At 37.5% G+C, this 27311-nt stretch overlaps 2 protein-coding genes across 13 annotated transcripts in view; one reads left to right on the top strand and one right to left on the bottom strand.

Annotated features, from left to right (window-relative positions):
* The window catches only part of LOC137278103 (organic cation transporter protein-like), a 512032-nt gene that overhangs the window by 417585 nt on the left and 67136 nt on the right, over positions 1–27311 (top strand). The window lies entirely within an intron of this gene.
* The window catches only part of LOC137278088 (amyloid-beta A4 precursor protein-binding family A member 2-like), a 136327-nt gene that overhangs the window by 89787 nt on the left and 19229 nt on the right, over positions 1–27311 (bottom strand). For 2 of the 12 annotated variants that reach the window (XM_067810178.1, XM_067810179.1), the window contains 7 exons: positions 18378–18487; positions 17165–17290; positions 13436–13519; positions 12821–12835; positions 6203–6508; positions 3489–3601; positions 685–730 (listed from right to left, as the gene is read on the bottom strand). In XM_067810178.1, the coding sequence (XP_067666279.1) occupies positions 685–730; positions 3489–3601; positions 6203–6508; positions 12821–12835; positions 13436–13519; positions 17165–17290; positions 18378–18487 (800 nt within the window). The remainder of the gene's footprint in view (positions 1–684; positions 731–3488; positions 3602–6202; positions 6509–12820; positions 12836–13435; positions 13520–17164; positions 17291–18377; positions 18488–27311) is intronic. The other 10 variants (XM_067810182.1, XM_067810180.1, XM_067810188.1 and 7 more) reach the window with 10 other exon arrangements.

Raw genomic sequence — 27311 nt, 5'->3', positions numbered from 1 at the left:
CATCCTAGCACGGATTCTTGAAGCTGCTCTGCCTAGACTTACAATGGTTGAACTGTAACATGGCTCTATTCAATCTGACCCCGTTTCTCTCCAAACATACAAATAAGCTGTTTGTACACATGTTATGTTTTGTTACAGTTTCAGAATTCCCCTTTTATCCCAGAACAAAAGAAATCATTTGAGGTCCACATCATCTAATGGGTTAGTCGCACATGTCATCTACTGCTGAATCTATGAGGGACTGTGTGGGGACAGGAGGGAGAGTAGGCTACAGACACCAGGGTAGTGTATGGGTATGTGATGTGAGTTGCTTCACCTGCTGCAAGTGCACTATCCAGTCTAACAGGCACAAGCCTACATGGTAGGCATGTCAGGTACAATCTAATTACTCTCTAACAGAATCATCAGATCATCTAACAGATCAAATTAGAAGACGTTCAATTACAAATTGCAAACAGTCCATAAATAGAACTTCTATTGTTAACATGGAAAATCATTAAGTGGAACCAAGCTTATACCATATCATTTCATTTATCCATGTGCTACAAGATGTGGACGTTCCTGTGTGGTGGCTTACGTGACTGGTTCAGGCCGCCATCTTGTTGGCCTCACCTCGAGAGGAAGTAGGATGGATGCGGATGACAAACAACACCTAGACAATGAGGTAATAAATTGATTGCTTACATGACTCCTGCTCACCTTCTTTGGCGCGCGAACGACGCTTCTCAGCCTGAAAAAAAAGAATTAAAGAATTAATCACTTATGGACTAAGCGAAATTCGTATAACCTGGCAGTTGAAGAAGTACTTTCAGTACTTGATAAATCTGGCAATATGATATCATATATTGGCAGCTGCATTTATATGATACTTATGTGTAGTTTGGTCACACTTCTCTTATAAGTTGAAAGACCAAACATCATTATCAATGACATGGCCTGTCTCAATTGGCATTTGTTACATAAAGTCAATCAGAAAAAGGTTAATCCACCGATTTGCTGGTTTTACAAGTGAAGAACAAAACAATGTAACAATGTTACATAGAAACATAATCTGGAAATAATTAAGAAGTTTGGTTTCAACTAATTATCTCCCTTGGAACATGAGGCAAAGTGGAATACACACTGCCTCCTTAAAATATCTGCCAACTTTGTCACCAGTATGCCACCTGCAGTATTTGAAAATCTGACTACACAGTGATTGACAACCTGACTACACAGCATTTGACAATTTGTTTGCACAGTAATTGAAAACCTGACTACACAGTGATTGACAACCTGACTACAATGTTTGACTACATTATGGCGATTAGGATAAGAAAGTGCAACCCCAAATATGACATATGTTACATTTGACCACTATCTAAATGGCTTTGTGTAATCATAGCTTTCGGCCATGGGAGCCTTGCCAATTTACACTTATCAGAGGGGTACACAAAGTCTGCGGTCTAGACTACCAGTTGTGTGACTCCATTTTTGTGAAAGTTGCAGGCTAGACAGCTGACTTTGTGTGCTGGCGATTAGGTGCCTGACTCTAAGGGTGCGGGTTCGAATCCAGTATGGGACTCAACCAAAAAAGTACTAGAATCTGAACTTTACTAAGAAAGTGTAATCCCAAACATGACATATGTTAACCGAACTACACAGCGTTTGGCAACCTGTATGCACGGTATTTGAAACCCTGACTATACAGTGTTTGAGACCCTGAACAAACAGTGTTTAACAACTTGACTGCACAGTGTTTGGCAACCTTTTTACACAGAGTTTGACAACCTGACTACCCAGTATTTGACAACTTGCCTGCAGTGTTTGACAACATGACTACATGCTGTTTGACACCCTGACTGCCCAGCATTTGACAAACCTGACTACACAGCTTTGACAACCTGCCTACACAGCATTTGAAAACTTGACTACACAGTGTTTGACATCCCTGAGTATACAATGTTTGACAACCCTGACTACATGGTGTTTGACAACCTGTCTACACAGTGTTTGACAACCTGACTATACAGTGTTTGACAACCTGACTATACAGTGTTTGACAACCCTGACTACACGGTATTTGACAACCTGTCTACACAGTGTTTGACAACCTTACTGTACAGTGTTTGACAACCTACACAGTATCTGACCTTGCAGTGTCTGACAACCTGAATTCACAATATTTAACAATCTGACAGCACTCTGAGTACAGATTCAAGAACTTTTATATTTTCTAGCATACGTATTAGAAGAGATTTGAAAGTAAAATCCAGATGACACTCAGCTTGTTGGCCACTGTTTTGTTGAAACAGCAGACCCAAAAGCATATACAGTCAAACCACATTTACTCGAACCCCACATATCTGGAAACTACACCTTCCGGACGATTTTTACGTGAAACGAAATTTAACGTTAATTAATTGTACTCGCTTAACTGGACCAGGACGGCAAATTTTCAAACCATTCCCATAGATTTCCATTGAAAAATGATCCAGTTATGTGGGCGAAGAGATCTGTACAACATGCATGTGTATGTGCCACGCCAATACAGTTTACAGCACAACTATGTGATTTCATTCTTAATCTATCGGAAGGCAACTGGTATGAGTTGATTAATTAGCCATCAAAACACTGGTGACGCGTGACACTCAGATTGTTCCTTAGGATTTGGCACGTGCGAGAACATCTCATCAGTAACAAAAACACATGTTAAGTAGGATTAAGGTAAAGTACACTGTAATTGTACTGTATATAATGCTTATAAATCAACCCTTCCTATCTGTCGTGAAGCACGTTGAAAATAGCCTGCCACGTTTTAAAGTCATGTGATCCCGTCTGGAAGTTTACTTTCTGCAGACAGAATAAGTTTGACATGATGTCATATGTTTTAAGGGCATTTAAAATTTCAAAAAAAGAATACGTAATTAGCAAAATATATACTTTTTGTCATCGACTTATGTTTTTCATCTACCTTACCATCTGAAGCTCCACACGCTACACATTTACATCTGAGACAACCTGACAAATGGTAACCTGTGTTCCGCCTTTCACGTATTATCGGTACACTTATATGTTATGATGATTCACTGTTATTACTATTGACTGTTGATTTATTGATACACGTAAATGAAATATTTTTGCTTTCACCTAATTTTCACGTTTTGCTTGTTTGATCCAGTTAACCGGATATATCGCTATCCGGACGATTTTCGAGTGAAACCAAAACGTCTGGATAAATGGGGTTCGACTGTAACACAATTTATGGGACAGTTTTGGAACACAAACAGAAAAGAAATTTTTTGGCTAACCAATTCGAATATAATGGACTCACTTGTATTGACGAACAGGAATAATTTCAATTTTTCAGATATCAATACAAAGGAATAATTTAAATATTTCATGCAACAATAAATAAGAACAATTTAAATCTTCATGCATCAATACATGGGAATAATTTCAATCCCTGATGTTTTCTCCATACACAGGGAGCAAGGTTGGCATAATACCTGAGCACTTCTATTAACTGGCGGTTCACTGAGCTCGGGAATCTCCACATACTGGTCCCGTCTCTGATACTGCTTCTGCAGCAAGCGGTCTGTCTCCTCATCAGTGTCCGAGTCTGCAACACACACTCACGGGTCAATAATCAATAAACATGTTATCATCTTTGACATATGGACACCACTGGAAAAACACTGATGCCTAATTATTTACAATTTTTAACAGTAATCAAAAACAATGACATTTATAAGATTAAAGTCAGAGTTATCCCTGAAATCCATAATTATGGTCAAGATAGATTTTAGTTAATTGAAAGGACTATTTCACTGAACTATAATTAAACACAATAAACTTTCATTATTTGAAATTATCGGTGGCCTCCAGGTTTTTCGGATATGAGCAGGATACATAAAGATTTGTCCAGTCACAATCTAAGTTTTAGTCTTCTTATAAATACAGACTGTACAGTACATTGTTTGACTGTAAGATCAAAATTGGGTTTGAAGTTTTACATTGATGCTTGCAATCTCACATTACGTATCCAGTAGCACAGACACAGACATATTGTCACATGTAACTGTGAATGTGTGAGTGAAGTATTCTACAGTCAGCCATATTCTAGCTCTGCCACGGCCATATGCTTGAGTCGGGGCTAGGCAAACTAATGGTTGACATTGTGAACAATGATCTTTGCAACCAGCTGGCTGTTACTACAAGTAATGGGTTTGTGGGTGTATCAGTATGTGCTAAACACTTTATAGTCCAATTACTCAAAATAGGCTAAACCTATCATTTCTGTATTACTTGATACAGAATTTTACTAGAATCGACTTATGGTGAGTACCTTAAGTTGTAGATTGCTGTAAAAAATGATTACTGACACAGAGATACATACCTTATTTTGCACTTGAAATAATGCAGTCACCAATTATTAAATAAATTAATCATATCATTGAGTTTGAAAGCTTTATACTACCTTCATTTCTAACCCTACCTTCTATTTTGCCTTGTAATCAGGTAACTATGCGATTATATATTCACTCACTGATGAGTACTGCCCAAGATATCTGTTCAGTAACTGCCAAGAACAGAACCTCAATCTCATATCCCCTTGAGAGTTGTAATTGATCAGTTTTGTTTAGTTTATTCATCACAGCATGTGTAAAAAACACTTTTCCCAAAATGAGTTTAAATTTATAAAATATACTGACATTTTGAACTTTCTAGCCAGAGACTTTATCAGAACAACTGTTGAGAACATAACCAATCTGCAGTCCTTGTCAAAGTCCATTTTCATTGTTCAGTGTTTCCCAAGTCACTTCTCAGTCATCGGTCGGTCACCAGTTTCTACACCTGAACCCATGAACCGTCCGTTCATCTTGGACAAGCCTACGTTTCAGTTATTAGTCATTCATACCCCTCAGGCCCCCTCTCATCATCTGTACTCCTCACGCCCCCTCACATCAATCTTACTCATCAAGCCCACTGCCCCTCATCATCCATACTCCTCAGACCCATCTGTAGTCATCAAGCCTCCTTTCATCATCCACACTCATCAAGCCCCCTTTCAACAACCACACTCCTCAGACCAGCCCCCGTCAACCGTACTCCTCACTCCCTCTTCTCATCCATACTCCTCAGGCCCCTCTCATCAATCTTAGTCCTCAAGTCCCCCCATCATCATCCATACCCCTCAGACCCGCTCTTGTAAACTGTAATCCTAGGCCCCCTCTCGTCAACCATACTCCTCAGGCCCCTCTTGTCAACAGTACTCCTCACGCCCCATCTGGTCATCCGTACATGCTCTGGCCCCCTCTCATCATCCATACACCTCAGGCCCATCCCTACTCATCAAGCCCCTTCTCATCATCCACACTCCTCAAACCCCTTTCAACGACCACATTCCTCAGACCCACCCTCATCAACCGTACTCCTCACTCCCTCTTCTCATCCATACCCCTCAGACCTCCTCCTCTCATAAACTGTAATCCTAGGCCCCTTTTTGTCAACCATACTCCTCAAACCCTCTCTCAACAACCACACTCCTCAGACCCACCTTCGATAACCGTACTCCTCAGGCCCCTCTCATCAACCTTAGGCCTCAAGCCCCCCATCATCATCCATACCTCTCAGACCTCTTGTAAACTGTAATCCTAGGCCCCTTCTCATCAACCATACACCTCAAACTCTCTCTACACAACCACACTCCTCAGGCTACTTCTCCTCATCCATACTCCTCAGACCCGCTCTCATCAACCATACTCCTCAGGCCCTTTCTTGTCAGCCATACTCTTCAGGACCCCTCTAATCAAAACCTTCAAATTGATATTATCTGGTATTTAGTCACTCATCTGTGGCCCTTAGATAACAAAACCTCAGTCTTGTTCTTGCTGCTCAGTGCATCTGTTTCACACACCAAACTCCTCTCAAACTCCAACACTTCAGCCTTTTGTCAGTGAATCAGTTAGTCCATCTGATACTAACCTCTCTTAAGCCCAAACCCATCTAAGTCCTAGACACTCCAGCCCTTTGTCTGTCTTGTCAGTCTATATACCTCAACCCTCACAAGCCCCTGCACTTCCATCAGGCACATGACACACCGAAGCTCCATACTTCAGTCCCAAGCCAGTCTTTATACCTCACGTCTCAAGTCCCTATTTGTACTGCCCTTCTTGGTGTGCATTGTGCAGTATTTGAGTACACAAGGTGCCACTTATACCTCCATGGGGATCTCTCACGTAGGCGTTTTTGGATGCGGGCTCGGTATCACTCCCCACCTCGTCCGGAGATGAATACTGAGTTTCCGAATTATGCCTTTTTTCAGATTGGTGGAAAGAACTGGAGTTGCAGCTCATATCTGAGCCATGATTAGTATGGTGCCCGCCATTGGTCCGAATGTTGCGGGTCATGGGGCTGCCATGCTCTAAAGAATCGTCTTTTTGGAGCAGAGCATATTTTTTGCCTTTGTTTCGGCGAGTGTAGCGAATGCCCTCTATTTCTTCATATTCATCATCAGACTCATAACCTACAAAGAACCATGCAAAAGACATTCAGCATGCACTGTTGGACAGGCCACAAGACAACAGGTTCTGGCTTCAATGCAACGCTAGTCAAACTGCGGCACATACAGACAGCACAACTACTCTACAGGGCAAGAGTTATCCACTCCTCATTAAGTCAAGTATGCTAGTTCTTTATACAGACTTTACAGCCAAAGTATAAAAAACATTACGCAATGCTCTGTTGCAACAGAATTGTTTCTCAGACACATATGATAAATATTTTTGTTACATTCTGAAAATACCAATACAAAAATCCTTGGCACTGTAGCTCACCAAACAGGATTATTCAACTATCAGGCTAAAATACATCTGTTACACCAAACACTTCAGTCTAAAGACACAAAGATTTGGATAATTTTCTTGAAGATCTAGACGAAATTATTGACATGACATAACCTAAACCAGTGCCAACAATTCCATTCTTGTTTCATTGTCTACTGTCGTGCTACAATAATGGGCACAGACAATCAACTGTGTTAGTAGGCCACAGCTAGTTTCATCCTGATACTATCATTAGATTAGCATACATGACCAAAGGTACATTAACACCATCAAATATGATTACTATTTTATCACTTTTGTTATTTTGGGACACCCTAGTAAATATAGGATAAAGTGGTTAATAATACATAGACAGTGATCGCAGTAATGCACTCATTTCACAACACTTAAGAAAATGTTTTGAAACTCTGCACAACCCGAATAAATGTTATTTATCCATATACCACAAGCATACATTTCAAAACAATTTATCAGAACTCTGTTTTTCTATTTAAAGAGTGATATATTCATAATAATGAAGTTCTACCTCACAGTTTACTTTAGATGGCTAATTTCAAAAATGGAAAACTGGTGATGTGTTAGTTGTGTTATAAATACAAAAAAAGGCAGAGTTCATTTAGAATTTTCGGACAGAAAATCTAACTTTCTGGAACAAACTTTAAAGATATGCCTGCCACACATTAGTATGTGACATGTGAGGCAACCAGCTCCAGCTGACTATGTCAAGAAGAGCAACATGAGTTCATCATAAAGGCTTTGAGTGAATTAATTTATCACCTATAGTTTTGGGTCAGACATTCTCTGAACTCTTTGACCTCATAACTTTCAGGTTTTGTTCGTCACAATTAAAGAAACCAATTTTTCCACTTCAGTAATAACTTCAAGTTTATCTTACATCAAATGATCTTACTATAAATGTCCATAGAAAAAGGTCTGACTAACTTAGTCAACCATTTCATCACATTCTTTGTCAGCTGTCAAAGATTTCATTTTGCATCATTGTTTAATATTTCACCTTGATTGCTCTTTTCAATCAAAAAACACAAAGGACAAGACTAAAGACAAATTTCTTGAAGATCAAAAAGTTTTGAAAATAATTGATACATGTTGTCTCTTACTCAGATCTGGCACAGAGCATTGCTAGTCTTTGGATAGAATTTCAAAATATCTTATTTTAGTTGTTGCGCTGGCAACAGCTTCAAGATAACATGGAGTCGAGTTTTAATCAATAGTGTGTTTACATCTGAATGGCTTGTCTGTAGATGCCTTGATTCAAATGTTAGACTTATGGTAGATCAACTAATTGTATACTGATGCAATGCACTTTAGCATTTACAACACTTGTCATCACATTTCTAGCTAGTTACAATTCAAAGTTTCAGAGAGATAAGTAGTTTCAGAGACATAAATAGTTAGAGAAAGAGTGAGAAATCAGTGTGATATACACATATATCACGTTTCAGAGTGGCATTTAGCAATATGGGTGAAATCTGAAGTCAGATCTTAATACAAGAGAACTGTTTATAGACTATTGTGTTCACAATCATGGGTAAACCTTTCACAAATATATTTCAGTATTAACAGTATGAATCAATTTAACATTTGTATCACTTTAACATATACTTAATTGCACATGATTACGTAATCTCTGAAACTTTGACTGGCGAATCTTGCATTATGCAGAACAAATCTAATCATGAAATTCTGTAGTTCAAAGTAAGTAAATTAAAGTCATGCCTGAGAGTCAGCAAACTGAAAGAATAAGGAAATCAAATGCAAAACAAAGTGATAAGGAAAACAAAAGGATGTGAACATACCTAGGGGTATCATCAGAATCAAGGTTCACAGATTCAGGGGTTAAATAAAGAATATGTACTTCTGGAAAAACAAATATTAACTGACTTTCTGTGAAGACAGGCATAATTCTGATAATTAACATAACGGTAAATGTCAAAAATGAAATGAGGATGCTGCCACTATAACTAAGATGATAGCATGGAAGGATGGAAACAAAATCATGACAAGTGCAAACCACAGATGGAATGTAAGGGAAAATGACTCAATTTGACAAAGGTTCGCCGCTGATTGCACATCAATGAAATCCTATATTCTAACACAACATGATAAAACTATTTTCAAATTGACATGCTAACCTTCACTTAACAGACTTACAGCAGTGAAACACATTTTCTGTTGATTAACATAAGGTTGTCAAAATTACATTTGCACAAAGCAAAGACTCAAATGAAATACTTGTAACACCTACCTTCCATAGATTTAGCAAAACAGATTAATCATTACTAATATAATTGTAAATGACAACAGTGTGATCAGAAGTTATCAAGATATGTTTTTTTTCTGGAACAGTTACATCTAAAATATTTTCATAATTGTTGTTATGCATGAATGAAATAATGCATCTTGTACAAAACAATGCCTGATGCATGTACAACACTTAACAACATGTAACAGACACCTGACACTGTAAGCCAGAGCTAGTCATGGATGCACACAGAAAACATGATAGACTGAAGGAAAAAGGAAGGGAGGAAGAAAGTAGCAGAGATGACATCATGTCAGTTTCTCATGTAAAGGTTTTCTAAATGTAGAGTTTCATCTATGAATGATATTCAGGAGGTTTTCATTCAAATAATTTTGATCTCATTTAACACATGCAATTTTAGTTTTTGAATCTACTTCGATGAAATTTGGATTGTGTTTTTCAAGATTTCATTTCACAGCCATGCATCAATATCAATGCATGCACATTCAGGATGCAGTCATGGCAGGGGGGTTGTCTAGTTTCATCTCACGATCATGTCATGTCATTCTTCTTTCCAACAGACTTCGAAAATATGTTTTATTAACCATTCATCCATTCTGATTTTCATTTCAGAAATTCAGGAAATATCAATGAATCTATTCAAAACATTTTCCACATGATCAGAAGAATAGATAATTGCAGGTTCATCTTTCAAATGATGCTGGTTAGATGGTTGTAAATGACCAAGGACTGACTATCAACAAAGAGCAAGCCACAGACAAAAGATGAAAACAGCAACTGCTCTGGGACACAAAAGCTAGTCCAACAATCTGATGATGATTAAACTTCAAAGAAATTTGCTCTCCAAACATAAAATAATGCCATTTTTTCAAGGCTTGGGAAATAGTATCTCATATGTGATAAAATTGTTCATCGATATTTGTAAGTGTCTCCGGAACAAATTTCCAATACTGTTTCTTTATGCTTCCATTCGGAAACCGTTCTGTCAAATCTTCTTTCTTTAGACACACAATAATGCCTCTTTTCAGCCTCAGCCATGGACATATTGCTGACATACAGTTTTCCCCAATAGTCTCTGATTGCAACACCTGCACGATGCTATTTTAGGTTACCTTTCAAGCAAATCACTGTTGTCATAGTAACAATTTAACATTAACATGTTTATTCATAAGCAAGGACATATCCTCATCAGTTGTATTGTACAAAATACATCTGCTACCGTTGCCATAGAGATATTAGGTCCAGTTTTCATGGCTAACAATCTCTAATTGTAACTAAGACACTTTATCAGAGAAAAATGAAAGACAGAGGAAAAAAGTTTAAAATAGCTGAAATCAAAAGGCAAGGATCTGCATGAAGTTCCATATAAGATGAAAGAACATGAGGCTGTGGTGGTAAATGTGAAGCAAGTTTAGAAAGGCTTATAGTTTCAAGAATCCATATTAAATATTTCATTCACAGATGTAGCCATGGGTTTTAGCTTTTAACACTGAATGTAGAAACTTTGTGAACTGACTGAAAACATCAATCATTAACCTTAATGCTATGATCAATACACGAAGTTGAACTACCAATATATTTCAGGATAGTCACATCCTGTTAATCCAGAAAGGTTTTAAGAATAAATCATCCGCATCAGGCAAGTTGGTCAGTCAGTCTGTTTGGAGGGTAGAATGACTAGCTGATAACACATGGCTATACCGTGTGACAGACAGGTTATGGTTGTCCATAGAAAGCACACTACAGATTGGCTATGGGTATGTAGTCCTATCTCTCCTACACAGCCAAAGCTACACAGCCATGACTATAAGGACTGATGGGAAGCAGGAACGTCTTCAGTCATTCAGGCAAATATTTAACTGGAGCCATGGGTAATGTGCTCCATTACTGTGTTGGTCATTAAAGCATGCTGCATGAATGCATTGTTAACAAGACAATAAGTTTGTTTGGTTTTACGATTTTAAAGATTGTTTTGAAATATACTGAGGAGCTACTTTTCCACGCCAGAACTATATGCCCATTGATAGTTCATATGTTTGGTTGAACTGTATATATGAGTATAAACTGAGTGTAAAAAGAAAGAAAAAGTAGAGAGTACAGAAGCAAGTTTTTCTCATACACTGACTGAAATTGAACTAACAGGTGACTAGAACCAGAGAACTTAATACGTGGCCCAAGAAGCAGGAATTCAACATAGCAGAGATCGTAGTAATTTAATTTAATATTTATATTTTTTCTGATGTCTTTTCAAATATCATAACAGCAACAAGGAAGCAATAGATCAGCCTTAAAGGATTGTTTAATTCAAAGGGCATATTCATCACAAGGGTTCCTATCGTTTCCCAGGATTCTTAAACCAACATATCCCACAATGCTATAACAGAAAATCCTTTAGTTTTGTAATGATGATAAATATCACAAATTGAAGGCCCTTCTGGTTGATGCATCATTAGATTTGCCCATGTCAGTTTTCAAAATACTGCAAACACATCAATGAATTCTGTTTGTTTTCCTCCAGGGAGTTAACTAAGAGTGTTAATTTTTGCATTAATTCCAACTTGTGGCCAAACGTTCTTTTGGAAAAAAATGTAGTTCCAATGATCAAATAATCATTTTGTCATAGCTGAAGATTCATCCTGTTATGGCTTGAACATATTTGCCTGGATGTGTGAGGAACTTGAAGGAGTGATGTAGCTCTGTTGAGTACACAAGTATATGTTTATATATATATATATATGATATCAACAGCAGAGAGTCAGATGTGGAAGCAGATATACCACAAGCATAAGGACACACATGATGACTGGTAGCCATAGGCGCCCTCATCAGATCTGTTTACCCCTACAGTCTAGCCCAGTTTCAGAACTCCATGTAAACTCTGTGGTACCATGAAAGTATTTTTATGGCTTTAACTGAACACAAGTGAGACAAAATGCTAACAAATTCACTGTTTTTAATGATTCTAGGAATATTACTGATGTTTCTCTTTGAATGGAACTTAGATCTGAAATATCACCAAAGACAGGATAGACTTCTGGAATTCAACATCTTTCAACTGTTTCAATGGGATGTTTGAGTGCAGATGTCAGTACACTACCAAGCAGTTGTACCCATACCAGCACCAAACCATACCACTGAACCAAAGGAAGGTGAAATCCACAACCATCCTATCTTCCAGGCCATTTATTTGACTATGGCATGACCTGTGCCCCAGACTTAGAGCCTGATACAAGGTGAACTTCACTGACAAGGGCACCTCAAACACACGGTGATCAATACTTGGGTGTCATGACAAGTCAATAGTGTGGATGTGATGGAAGATGCATGTTATGTGTTCTGGCAAGAGTGTTTTCAACTGGAACAAAACATGCTCTGATATCATACACTGATTGACAAATTTTGAAAGAGATGAACGTTTGATATAAGGTGTGAAATATTAGTTCAGAGTCATCAATTCTTTTGTAATTTCTCTAGCCAATTTCATTTTGAACTGACAGTTAACATTAAGATTAGATAAAGAACCAGTAGTTTACAATTAATCAAGATTTTAAAAGACATATTTTTGCAAATGATGTTGATTTGAGTGAGTGGAACGAGCGTGCGAGTAGCTGGTATTAGCCAGGTGAGACAGAGTATATAGACAAGTTATAGAGTGCTCCACAGCACAGTCAACACGCTAACTACGGCAACACTACAGCAAGTTTCCTACCGGTGGAGCGTACGACTGGAATGAGAGTAACATGGAGGTATCAGTGTAAGGTTGTTATAGGGTCAGGATGGAGTCACTGAGCACATTTGGACATGACAGAAATCACACCACTTGTGGCATCTATCAGGGAACCAGATATTATCAAATGAGTTCTGTTCACAGAAGAGACATAACGTCTTAACCTTTTAACAGTGTAATGTTGATATTGGTGTCCAATCAAGTCCTCATCTGCACAGAAGCAGACATGTTTAGCACAGATTATTTATCAAATGTGTAAGAATGCAAATTATTGATTTAAATAAACCCTGATGTCTAAAGTAGCATGATTTCTGTCACAAGATGAATCTCAAGGCGATGCTCATATTCATCCATCTTGAGATTCATCATCACCAAATAATGCTATGACTTGTAAGTGATGAAACTTTTTCCTGAACTGCATTCCTCTGCTCCCTGAAAGAAAACTGGCCTCCACCAGACTGGTAAGATCAGGAAAGCTCAATTCCACACACAACCCCACCACCAACAAAAAGAACCCAAACATGAACCTCAATGGCAGCCACAAGATATTTCAAAATGGCCACCACTAGCAGGTGACAGGTGATGTCTGTCAGTTACCTTTGGGTGCCTGATAGGCCTTCCCATTGTTGTTTGTATACTGGTTGTCAAGTAATCCATCTTTCTCATCGTCCATTTCATAAACTGTCAAGAGAAAACAGCAGTTGAGAAGCGAAAAGATGAAGCATGAAGGGTATAAAGCACACAATGGCTCCACAAAAACTTCAACACAAATGGAAGGTAGACATTAATTCAATGGAACACTCACAGGTGAATTTAAATCCTCTACATAATCGTGACAGAGTGAAAGAGGAATGAACTACAAAGCTATGTGAATTCTGTTATGATGTTACATATTGTCGTCACAGATGTTCACAGCCAAACCCTACTGTCAGTATGAATATCACTTGCTGTGACATAAAAACCAAATATTAATTAACATAACTGAATATTTGCTGGGGAGTCATTCAGCCATAGAACTGATGCTTTTCCATGCTAATAGGTATATGGGGTTTAAATAAAGATAATAATAGGAAGAGTTAATTACAGTTGTAACATTTAACCAATAATAAGCAAATAAGTCATCTACAACAGTACAAACTTCTACATGTTGCAACAGCATGCCAGGCTAAACAGACAATCATGTTTAAGTGAATTTATTAGACTATAATCAATTTAGCATGGTCAGTAAAATGAGAGAGGCTTTTTAGTCAGGGGAGAATGCATTACCATTAAACATCATAAAAGGACAATTTCAGACAGAAAAACAAAACAAAATATGCATTGCATTAAAAAATAATATTAGTCTACAAATTAGTACATTGAAAGTAAACTTCTGTGAGGTTTGTACCAATTTAAAGTATGGAGATTTTGAAAAACCTTCTCTCATACCATGAGCCACCCTTCATTTGTTGTAAGCCATCTCAATGATACTGACGGCTTAAAGAGCATACACTCCAGCAAATCTATTGCAATGTTCCAGAACACATGTTTCATGTAAACATGTAGGCAGTCATGTTCATTGTGAATGAGGAGAATTTATTGGTATATAGAAATAGAATAACCATAGATCAATAAAACAAGCCAACTTAGCAGTGTTATTGATATTCTCCAGATATTTCAGACAGGTCTTTTTTAACGACATGAGCAGCCTCAATTTCTTTCTCAGCACATTGCTCTCCTACAATTTTACAGTGGTAAGTACCCAAACAAATTTGTACTTTATTGACTATCATCAGCATTTGAGGCATGCCCGACCATCTAGGACAGGTTATTTTCAACATGGACTGCTAGGTTCTCAAATTCATTTGCTTGACAGCCATTTTATAATTTAGACAGGTACATTTGAAGATATTTGTGGGCAAGTTATTATTGGTCAGATCAAGTTTTATGTCAACAAGCATGTGGTCTCTCTAAAATTCCTGGGAGTTTCTTGTAATACCATCATTCAAAAACAGTGCTGTAATGGTACATGTGTAGAGTGAGGTCAGCTGTATATTTCACTAGAATCAGCAAGTAGTATGAGTGAGTGAGTTAGCATCAGCATATAGCTATAACACAATGTGCAGATTCATGGAATGTTGGAAAGGAAGTGGGGTAGAAATATGGCTTATTTTGTGCAGAGGCAAGCAGGATTTTTTAAAATGTCCTACTATATATATATTTACATACTGTACAAGACAGACTGATTAATTCCAGTTAATGTAAACCCTCAACCCTTCAGTTTACATGATAGTTACCAGTAAAGAAAGCTTGCACATCTGAGAAAGAGATTTCAACTGTTACAAAAGGTCAAAAGCAAAACTTACTGAAAATATACATCAGCAACAGACACCTATTATCACTAACATGTCAGTTTCAATGATTGATGACTGAGTACCATGTAGGCCACAGCAGACTCATTTACATTTTGACCCATACATTGAAAACAACACAACTTGGGAGTCATTGCTTTACTGTGTATACAAACGTGTATAAATAGAGAATATAAAGCTGTAACAAGCTGTTCATACCAGCTTTACATTAGCTGTCTATGGATGCGATTCAAATAAAGTAATAACAATTTCCTTGAAGGGAACATAAGCTTGATTTTCAAAAGGGGAGAAATGAATCGTTCTGTTTTGTGGAATGTATCTTAACATGGAAAGGGTTTGTGTTAACAGCAAACAGGAACACACAGTTTGACGGTGCTTAATAATAAACAGTCAGATACAGCTTCAGAGAAATATTGTAAAACGGAAGAAGTTGTTATCCATAAAACATGTCATGTATTCAGAAAATCGCTGCTCCCCTCCCCTCCTCACAACCCAGCAGATGATCCCTGAAATGAGTCTACACACAAAGCGATGACTGCTATTTACTCCATTTGGTAGTGAGGCTGGCAATGATGAAAAGGACTTAATGTAGAATGACCATATTTATGTATTTGCATGATTAGATTGTAATGACAAAGATTACTTTACTGTAAAAGTTCACCTATGCCACAACTTTACAATGACAACTGATGGTCTAAGGAACCTGCAGCCAGAGGCATGCATTAGGAAAACATTCACTGATGATCTGCACCGCAGGAGCAAATGAACGAGGCAACTATGCATATCAAAGGAAACCTAAGATGAAGAGAAAGCATAAAATATTAAATATCACTGTCTCCGTCAAGGTCAAAGGTCATCCAGTCCCAGGTGTTTACGGGACTCCATCTTCTTGCAAAGGCCAGTGGTTAATTCAGGTTTCATAGAGTACATAGGACCACATGAAAGTCACATGTCAGCTGTCAGGGTAGATCGAAGGATTTCATGAGTTTTCTGGGACAAAACAGAAACAATCATTCCTGACACAGTATTGAAAATGAAAGCAATGTTGTTACCTTGGTGTCGTTGCAGAAAACAACCTTTGTTAAGTTTGTGCTAAGACTACCTAAGCCAATGCCAATGTATGGGAGTTATGGTCCTTAGACCATGTCTTGACTTCAAGAAAACACAAAAACAGCCTGTTTCCTTTGAGAATGCATCTTCATCAGAAATCAGTAAATTGATAAACCTAAATTAACCTTGCTGAAGTGTGTTTGGGTAGAAAAGCAGTTTCCTCTGCAGTCATAAGCATTTTGAGATAGAAAAAATACTTAAAATTTGGAACCTATCTACAAAACCTGCTCTGATGAACACCAATAGCATACACAGTCTTAAGGTTCAAATGTTTACGCATATGAGATCAAACTCTTAAACAATTTTTAGCTGAATATTAATCATAAATTTTAGGATCCATTCAAGTTAGAATCTTTTTGACAAAATTGTTATCAAATTCTGGATAATTAACACCCTTTCTGATTATAACAGCATTTTCCATATTTTTTGTGCACATCAATGACCAGAGGCCCAATCTTTCCAGTGTTAGTAGCATTAAAATATTTGTTAGCCTGTGATAGAACACATAGTTCAAACCGCAACGGACTGGACCCCAGGTTATGTGATAAGGTTAGAAAATACAACACAGTCAGCATTTAATACAATCTCCAGACTTCATAATGTTATTCAAAAACACCATAATTGTGAAAACAGCAGGTACACCATTGTTTCCTTTTCAACACAGTTGACAGAATGCATATAGATTCTTTACTTGACTCATCAAGAAATGATTAACATAGGTTTGGATAAAACTCTCTAAATGGTCGGTAAAAGGCCTTACTAAATCCATAACCCTAACAGAGTGACTGTGACTTCCATTGGCAACACCCGAGGTGAGGCAGTTAGTGGGTATTCCAGGCTGGACGTTAGTGGATGCAAAACTTGCCAGCAAAAGTTGGAATTGCAGATCGCGGTTTTTCCTCATCAGGGGACCCCTGACCTTCACCCTCGTCCTCTGCACCATTACTGGCATTACCTGTGTCCTCTGACCCACTGCACTCAGCACCATCTACTGGACAAAACAGGAACCAAACTCAACAAAGGGAGGTAATAAGTAATGTGTTTCCTTCCTACCTCACCTTCGAATATCTGTGCGATATCTTGTGCATTTACACAGGAGGAAGATGCTTTTGTTAAACATTCCAGAGAAAATAATCAGACATTGGCCCAAATTATTCATGCTTGAATGCATTTTCACAGTCAATACAAGTCAATAACTATCTTAATCAAGCAAAATACAAAGACTAAAAGTAGGTCACAAACTTTTGATCAATGTACCCATCTTTAGTACAAATGAACCCGGAAAAACATGTTAAAGTGTTTTGAAAAGATTTTAGCTGTAACATATTTGCATTAAGTAAAACCCTTTTATTCGTGATTATGCAAGTAATGGGTTAAAATACCATCGCTTTCGTCAATCAATAACGTTACAGAGGCCTATGTCAACATAAATAGCAGAGTTTACCCTGGTTCCAAGTTGGACATAACAGTGTTATACCCACCATTAAGTAACATCATGGCCCAAACACAGCTCCACAATCCAATTATGTCCTATTTCCAAAACAGAAGCATCTTACACATCTAATGTACAATAATGTAGCTAAATGCACTTTGTCTCGACTTGCACCTTGCCAACACAATGGTTGTTGGCCAAGAATAGAAGAGACCCTAGAATTGCTCTTGGGTAATCAATGGTCAAGACAGGTCAATGTGGCCACAGTCATAACCTTTCCTCCTCATCGTGCATCTTTTCAAGATTTTTTCCTAATGCATTGAAAAAAAGTAGCATCTGGTAAATTTGTGGAATAAAAAGTAAGTTTCACCCATCTAAATTCTGCAATACAAATGAATAATCATTGCAGTATAATCAATAAATACTACATAAGTCTGTTTCAGGCTTTCAAACAATAATCGGTGTCACCAAAGGAAGGATGATGTTTTATTTTAATGATATGCAAAATAATTATGATCGAAACAATGTTTGAACTGGCATAAAAAGCTGAAATTTAAAGAATTCTTAATTAAAATACGCATGAAAAAAAAGAAACACAAATGAAACAATATATGACTAGAAATAAAAATATCAACAAAATCTCTACCTTTTTCCTGTTCTTGCTTGGCATATTCTTCCTCCTGTTGACGTTCAATCTCTTCTCGTACTCGGCGCATCTCTTCCTGTCTCTGTTGCATTTTCTGTATGTTTGGGTCTCTGAAAACACCAGCGGGAAAAATCAGAGTGGGAAACTACTTCCATATATAGGTACACAGCGAGGACAAAGTGCCTGAAATTTTGCCCTGGCCTGAGGCAGAAAGCTGAAATGCTGAAGAACAGTGAGATATGCTGCAATGTAAAGCTGTTGTGTCAGTGCATCACTGTACATAATTGATAACCATGAAAGGATAACAAGGTTCTTAAAGTATTTTACAGAACCTATTTCACAAGTGATTACATTGTAGGGCTTCTGTATCCTGTCATCTTTCTGTACTACAAAGTAACTTTTTCAGCTCAGGGGAAACTTTTGCATTTATGGAGTTAAAAAAAAATAATGCACAGTGACAAAACTGCAAAGCATGGCAATGTCATTTTATGTAAAAAATTACGTAAATGCTAGGACCTCAACACGCTGATTTATTTAGTGATAAGATAAAAAAAAAATGGGTCCTTCATATGACAAGTGAATTCTTTAACCACTGGGCTACCCCATCGTTTTGTCAGAATGAAGAACTTTCCATATTCAAGCATTTGTGATCTTAAGTTTTGAGACAAACCCTGAAAGTCTTTCTCAAATTTATATTTTCTGATTATCATGAAAAGTCATGATATGAAATCTTTCATAACTGACATATCTCTTCTGGTCAGAACAAAACCCTCAAGGTGTCAAGGGATGATGCAACTCTGAAAATGCAACCTACAGAATAACAGTTCCCTGGATTCAACAACAGACACACCCACAAACATGCAACATCAGTGTACTAGAATCTTCTGACGGACTAATATTCAGGCTTGGAATGGGTCAGTATAGAGTACAAATTGACACAGAATTTCCTTTTACATTTGGACTGTAGTGAATAATGAGAAATCAGTGTTTATTACAAATGTGCTGAAAAGAATCACACCTACGAACGAAATCTCACAGAGACCCCCACACAGTAACACAAACATCAATGTTGGCATGATTGAAATAATATTAGAACAGTTACATTATCATTATCATTCTTGACAGTTACTGACTCTGCTGGCCTGAATAATTTCATTGACTGCCCTGTAATAATTAGAATAACGGATCCATATAATTTGAATAACGGCTCAGTTTAAAGACATAAATTTCAGGTTCAGTATCAATATCCATGCCAAATACCTCTATTCCTAGCTCCCAAGTGCATTACGTATAAAAGCATTGGTTAGCTGTAAAGCACTATGAATCAACCCAAAATGGAAGTTCAATAATCCAAATGATCAATCAATAGACTAGTTTGACAGACACTTGGCAGTGCTTCAACACAATTCATGACAGTGTTTCCATGTATGATCCAGTCTCGTACTATGTATCATTACCATACCCAGTTTTTTACCTGTCTTCTATTTACAGGAAAAAGAATCTGGCATACAAGCTGACACACACGTAAATGCTAACAATGTATGGTCATCAATGTAAGCAGTGTTTCTGACAAAATAAAATGACTGAATTTTACTTTGTGTAAGTACATTTGTTTATGAACCGTTACAGACAGCAGGCCAAACTGTTGTATTCATAATATAATGGTTCCTCAAGAGGAAAAATGGCCTGTGGTAACATCGTAATCCCTTCACACCATGAGACCCATTCAGTGGTAATTGTTAAGTGACACTTCCGAGTTGAAGATGTCGTTAGTTTGTGATTTTGATCAATTAGTAGGTCTCACTTTTGGTTAGTTGGAGTAATACCTGTCATGTTTACTTCCTGTATAAAACACTGATCGTGGCAAAATGAGATCACCTGAAGCTTGTCTGTAAAAATGGCAAGTCCCGCCCCTAGGCGTAAAAGATGTGAAATTACTGCCACACAAAAAAAGACAAATTTGTAGATACAAAGAGAAAACCCTAAAGCCAGTTTTGATCTTATGTGGAAACATTTTGGTCAAGAATTCGGACATTCTATCAACAAGAGCACAATTTCGGACATTGGATATGTTTTGTGATCGGCTATGATCATTTGACAGACAGATGCAATCACATGGTTGACACGTGATCTTACTTTGTGACAGTACTGCCTGTCACAAGTGTGCTAATGTCAAACTGACCAACGTGAAACTTCATTTCTTGCCCCCAAACACCACATCACGCATTCAGCCAATGGATGCTGGCATCATGCGAACTTTCAAGGCCCACTACAAGAAATATCTCATCAAGCATTTTATCCAGTGTGCCGACAGGCCACAGACGCTTAATCTCCGAGAAGCACGAAGAAAACTGCCTGATCTGAAGTAAAAGCTCCACCATTCAGAACTGTTACCGTCATGTAGATTTCTTTCACAAGTGATTTTTCTTACGTGTATGCATAATCTATCCAGACATGATTGTATGCATTGATTGGTTATTATATGAATATTCAAGTTGTTATGTCTACAAACTGTAATAAAGTCTTTTGAAACTTGTATACGTCCGTATGTTTTTGTATTGCCATGTCAAAGGGAAGTAACTCTACTGTAGTTGTGTTCATAAACTTAGTTCGTTTCAGTAGTCCGTACGTTTCACTATCCAAACATTTTTGATGAAAAACAGAAGTGTACGGATTGACGAGGCCTGACTGTATATGATGAAAATCTGGAACACATCTGGAACATGTTACAAACAGTAGTTAAGTACATCAGTGGATGCTATGACCAGGAAGGATGACAGGGTTAAGTTTGGATAATATCTCCACAGTATGTCGAACATTCATCCTCACACATACCACTGAGCTTGTTCCAATGGTTGTTTGAGGGAGCCTGTGCCACTGCTTTAGGAGCACCTGGCCAAAGTCAGCCCCTGTGCTCTTAGTCGGACACTAAACGTCAACCAAAAGTCCTTGCATTTGGATGTCATAGGTTTTCTTGATGAAACTGTTCAGTGACACTTAGTGAACGTGACGTGTTGTTCTCCCAGTCATAACTAACCCACAACCAAATCTGTCATAAGGTCTCAAGTTGACACTGACTGGTTGTTGACCTGTGCTGCCCCGAACATTGACTGTCAACATTGTGGGTTTTGTAGGTAATCACTGACTGTGAAACATTAGACAAAATGGCCACTGAATGCTGACCTATACTAGTTTCCACCATGCCAATATTTTACAGAGGCTGCTTCACTGAGGTGCTGCATCACTAGTGCCCATGTTGACAGTGAGTGAAATCAAGTATATCAAAATTCAAAGATAAGAGGAATCCTCAAGACTGATAGTAATAATTGTCTATAAATGACAACTGACTTTCCATGTGTGGTGCCGATGCATATATCACTTGAAAACTATAGGATGTGATATATATTTATGCAAAAGGGGCATGTGCTCAACACTTTTCTTTGTATCACTAATTGATCTTAACATTTATGCTTCCTGATGTCTGCCTTCATGAGGATTCATTCATTCATTCAAAGTCCAAGCAAGAATGATTGGGTCAGAAGTATTTTACTGAGTTAGTCAAAGTGACATCCAGCCATCAAAACTGCTGACAAAAAAAAACAGGATGGAAGAAATTTCTGATGTTGATAGTTCACAAGTGGCAACTACACCTAGCTCCCACATGTGTCAAATAGACACAGAGATAAATTCATAAATTATGTAAAATTCTCACTTGAAGACCATACACAAAACATGTTCATACTATGTTTGGATATGTAGTTCCTAGCTGTGTTTACACTATGTAGTTACATTGCGCTGACCTTCAAATGACCCTAAGCTTCTAAAAGTGACACACAGACCCACACACTCAATAGATGCAGTTTCAGAATACATTCTAAGTTTTTTGCACTCATACATCAAACATTTATTCATTGTCAAAGGTAACTTTTAGGAATATAAATAACATTAAAATATGAGGGAGTATGTTAACACTGATTTAAGATTATTTCATCAAGAAAGAAATTTTGGCATCCAAAAGGATTGGTAATCCAATACGATTGATGGCAGAAGTATATTTCAGAAGAGACAGGTCCCTTTCCAATTAAATACAAAAGATTATTAAGTAATCTAATAACTAATGCTATCCTCTTTTCAGAACTGCAGATATTTGACCACTAAAAGTTTGAATTTCCAGATACAGTAACACAAGTTTTCTTATGGAAAACTCAAAACTGGATACAAAAGTCTACCGTTTTTAGTAACAGCCACAGAAAATACTGCTGCATCAACGAGGATAATATAATGTGTTGTCCATTTCTTCTCATGGCAGTATCAGAGCATCAAACAACTGATAAAATATGGCACCAAAACACTGAATTCAGAACATTTCCAGAACAAATTACTGAAACACAGGCAATACCATGTAAAATGAATGAAGGCAACTCATCTTACCGATTCATAATGTATTTGCAGGCCTGGCTGTGGTCATGGTACAGCCGTATTTGTACGTACATCTCCAGGAGCTCAATGAGGTTCTGGAAAATCTCACCATTGAAATGGTTCACAGTTGATGTCGACATTGTCCCATAAGTTACAAACAACACTTGTCTTTCACAGTAATTCCAACTTGAAATACAGATTCTTCTCAAAACTGTAGCACTTTATAAATCCCTAACATCACATGCACAACATCTTGCTCTGGTTCCTTGAATTCAGTTTTCCATTTAAGACATTTCTCAAGAAAATGTTCAATGCTTACATCACTTATTCACATTGAAACCAAATATCGATTGACCTAAGTTAACGTATTTCACAACCAAAATATCCACCAATTGAATTTTAGAAATCCACTCAGAAAAATATCCTACAAATGAAACAATTTATTATCATTCATAAATGTAAAGTAACAAAAGACATTACTCCATGAATAACATCCACCAATCATTTCCAACAATTCCAGAGCATTTTCCAATTTCTTTGTCCAGCTGTCTGGTCAATGAATGTACACTTGTGTCATTGTCTTGTCCAAACACAATACATGACTAATCGCGAAAGATGCAACTTTCGGATTAAGATCAATAACGCATAAATAATTTAACCAAGACACAGTCATGAAAATCTAAGTAGATCTGTATCAGAAGACAAAGGGTCTGACATGCTGCCCAGCTTGGCATCAACACTAAAGCTCAGTCCCAACTGACTTGGACATCATTTCATCACCGGTAACATTCATGTTGGAGAGCTCTTCACATCAATGGCAAATAGTGGCTTCACAAACCATTGAATTACTATTAGCTGATATCAACAATCAGTTTGAATTTCTTTTTTGTACAAACCTACCATTTCATTTTGTCAATATAGTTTCAAATTGCACAGAATCCATTTTCTACTTATTTTCACAATGTAAACAACTCTGTATTACAATTTTGTCTTTCAGACTCAGACAGTCAGATCATCTGAAACAAAACTGGCACATTCGATTCACATAATTCATCCAATAAAAATGCATTTTTCCGTAATAAAAACTGTTTTGAATTCTCATAAATATTTGAGTCAATGAACCAATCATAACCACTATTGTCATTAAGAAAGCCAATACCAAAAATTATTTTCAGCCGATCAAATGCAGGTTAACTTGCAAATCGATGATTTCCTTCAGAAGCAGAGAAACAGAAACATCCCATCTGAGGTGCATATTCCTTATCAAAGATAATCAATGCTTGGCACGATACACATATTCACCATAAATCCAAGAATAGGCACCATGAAAAACTTAAACAACTATGTATTCCAACTTCCACGTCCACCAGCAGCAGAAGACAGGCTCATCAGGATCGCCTCACACATAATCAGAATTTTGAGAAAAGAAAAATGTTGTAAAGTAATGGTGATCAATTAGTTTGCCTGCTTGAGGCAAACGAGGTGTATGACTAGAGATAAGGGATGATTTGGAAGAGCTTAGTGAAGCCTTACCAAAGTGGTCTTACATTAAACATGTATGACGTTTGAAGACAGCATCAGAGTTGGCCTGTGTGATAGATTAGACACCAGTTACGAGGAGAGTTATTGTGGCACAAAATACCATACTATGCATACTGATTAAGCTCTTGTCTGAGGAAAACAACGCACTTAGGCCACGGCCTTGAACTAATTTGTTTCTCGTCTGTGGGCATGAAATAAAGGCTTTTGATATGAAAGGAGATCACTTTCATGCTAAAAAGGTATGAATTTCACTTCAGCATGACTTTTTCATGAAAAGGATTTCCTCTCCATTCTATATGCTGATGCCTGTGAAAGTTGAAAGGTTCTTGTGCTAACATGTGTCCCATGGGTTCATGGTGCTGTCATGTATCAGGGCTGATGTTTACCCTTTACAAGCAGACACAGACAAACCTGGAAGTGTCTGGTCACTAGGGGTGACTAGTGGGCATTGTACTGTAATAGTCACCCACATCTTTGTAACAGTGTTTTGGAGTGAGTGAGTGAGTGAGTGAGTGAGTGAGTGAGTGAGAGAGAGAGAGAGAGTGAGTGAGTATGGTTTTAGACAGCTTTAGCAATGTTTGAACGAAATGATGGTGGGGGACACCAGAAATGGGCTTCACACTTTAGGTGAAGAGGAATCGAACCCAAGTCTTCAATATGACGAATAGATAGATGCTTCAATGACATGGCTACCCAACCGCCCCCTAACAGCAATTTGAATGTTGTCAGCTTTTGCAATAGTAGTGAGTAAACCAACTATAATGTTTTATCAATCAGTGTAATAGATATGAATCAAATGTTAATGACAAAAAATGAACTTTAATCTTAAGTTGTTGAAATCCTTGCTAAGCCATGTACAGGCAGTTTTAAAATTCACAAAATATTTACATTGTTCATGATGAAACTAAAAATGCAACTATCAATGCAACTAAACAATGTGGATTGTTATGTATTCTATTGATGATAACCAGGCATTTGAACATTCTTGTTGATATAGCATGATAGTTCTAATGGATTTTTTTGCACATCCATAAATAATTAGGATGAATTTGATCATAAACATAACCTAAAATACATGCTACACTGACATGGAAGAGTGAGTGAGTGAGTGAGTGAGTGAGTGAGTGAGTGAGTGAGTGAGTGAGTGAGTGAGTGAGTGAGTGAGTGAGTGAGTGAGTGAGTGAGTGGGAATGAGTCAAAACTAAATTTATCATATCAAAATAACCTGAAGAAAATATTCTTCTTATTCTCCAAACATGGAAAAGCTTGCTCACATCCTCTATCACCAACTACAGAATTCTGTATTTTGAGCAGTTTCCAAAAGTGAGTTTGTTTGTTTGCCTGCTCTTCTGTTTGTTGTTAAAGTCATTGTCAACAATTTCCAGCTATACGGTGATGGTATGCACTATGGCTGCAACGAGTACACTATGTCCTGAATATCATATGTATTATGAATGTTGGATACAGAATATGAATAATTACTCATAAATACAATATTATAGTTAAGTGATTGATACACAATATGGAACACCCATGTTAGCAGTGTTAATTTGTCACAGCAATAACCAGTGACCTCATGACACTCAACTTTGGTATGTTAAGTTATAGTCTACAGTACCATGTGCATCCCTGGCAAACTAACATCACTTGCCCTAGTGCTGTATTATAATATCGCACTTTGAAGAAAGTACATAAGTTCAAGTAAAACATACTCCCGTTAAAAAAATTGTAAATTTTCATTAATAATCGGTTCTCGTGTCCATGAATAACGAACTGAATTCATGAAGTGCTAAGGTTCAATTCACTGAATAAGCAAGTGAATCATAACAGCCTTAATATGCACATAACTGAATCTGGACCAGACAACCAAGTGGTTGATATCATGAGCATCAATCAATGTAATTGGCATCAACCAAGTCAGCAAGCCTGATCACCTGATCACGATAGTAGCCTCTAGTGACATAAGCATGGATAGCTCATATTCAAGGGTTGCAAATACCGAATTCCAATACTCTTATACACCTTCACCTGAAGGACAGTGTGATAGCCAAATGTCAATACTCCTGTCTGGATTTCACTATTTTCAGATTTGCAGAAGTGTTCTGCTTATACTGAAGACTGACATTGTCCAACAAATCCACAAAGACTATGTTGGGTGAGGGCAAAACTGTCACTGATGTGGTGTGTAAGAGTCCAATGCGTTGACATAATCACCCTGAGATCCACCCACAACAACACATTTCAGTTGTCTGTATAGACAGCCATGCAATAACGGTATACTGTGTTTCTTGGAAACATTTTCACATATATACTTTGAAGCTACAAAACAGTCATTTTCACATTTATTTTGGTGCAAGAAATCAGTCCTTAAATTGTCTTCGTCTTTGTTTGATTATTGCTTTTTCCTTGAGGAAGAATTTACTAATGGAAAGAGGAGGATAGACGTACTATATGCTGTCCCATATTCACCCTAAAGCTCTTCTTTAGGGAGAATAATTTCCAAAGAATATAGAAATCATGGCAATTCGAATGATGAAAAAAACATTTACCATAAAGAAATCATATTGGGACTACATTGCAAAAAGCAATATACAGATTTAAACACATGTATTAAAATTTCTGTTCATGACAAACTATCATTTCCTGGTAGATTTAGTTTATATTTCCTTTCCAACTATCCCCCAAAACTGTCTGTTTACCCAAAATGGGCAATCAGCTCTGCACTGCTCAATTCAAATTTGGCAACTCTGCAACAAAAGCTCTTTGCCAAACATTCCTCCCTGAACACAGGCATCTGCTGATGGAACCCTGGAATCAATACCCCACAATAAGCAACTGCCAGTCAAAGGCCTCTGGTTCAATACAAATTCAAATTCGTCAAAATCTTACCATGATTGAAGATATGTCGTTTCATTTGCCATTTAAACCTGTGTAGTAACACAAACTGTGCCTGAACCCCCCCGCTCCCTTGTG

This window comes from Haliotis asinina, chromosome 3 (genome assembly GCF_037392515.1).
Source record: "Haliotis asinina isolate JCU_RB_2024 chromosome 3, JCU_Hal_asi_v2, whole genome shotgun sequence".
Lineage (NCBI taxonomy): Eukaryota > Metazoa > Mollusca > Gastropoda > Lepetellida > Haliotidae > Haliotis > Haliotis asinina.
The sequence above is the reverse complement of the archived record's forward strand: the minus strand, read 5'-3'. Positions and strand labels throughout refer to the sequence as shown.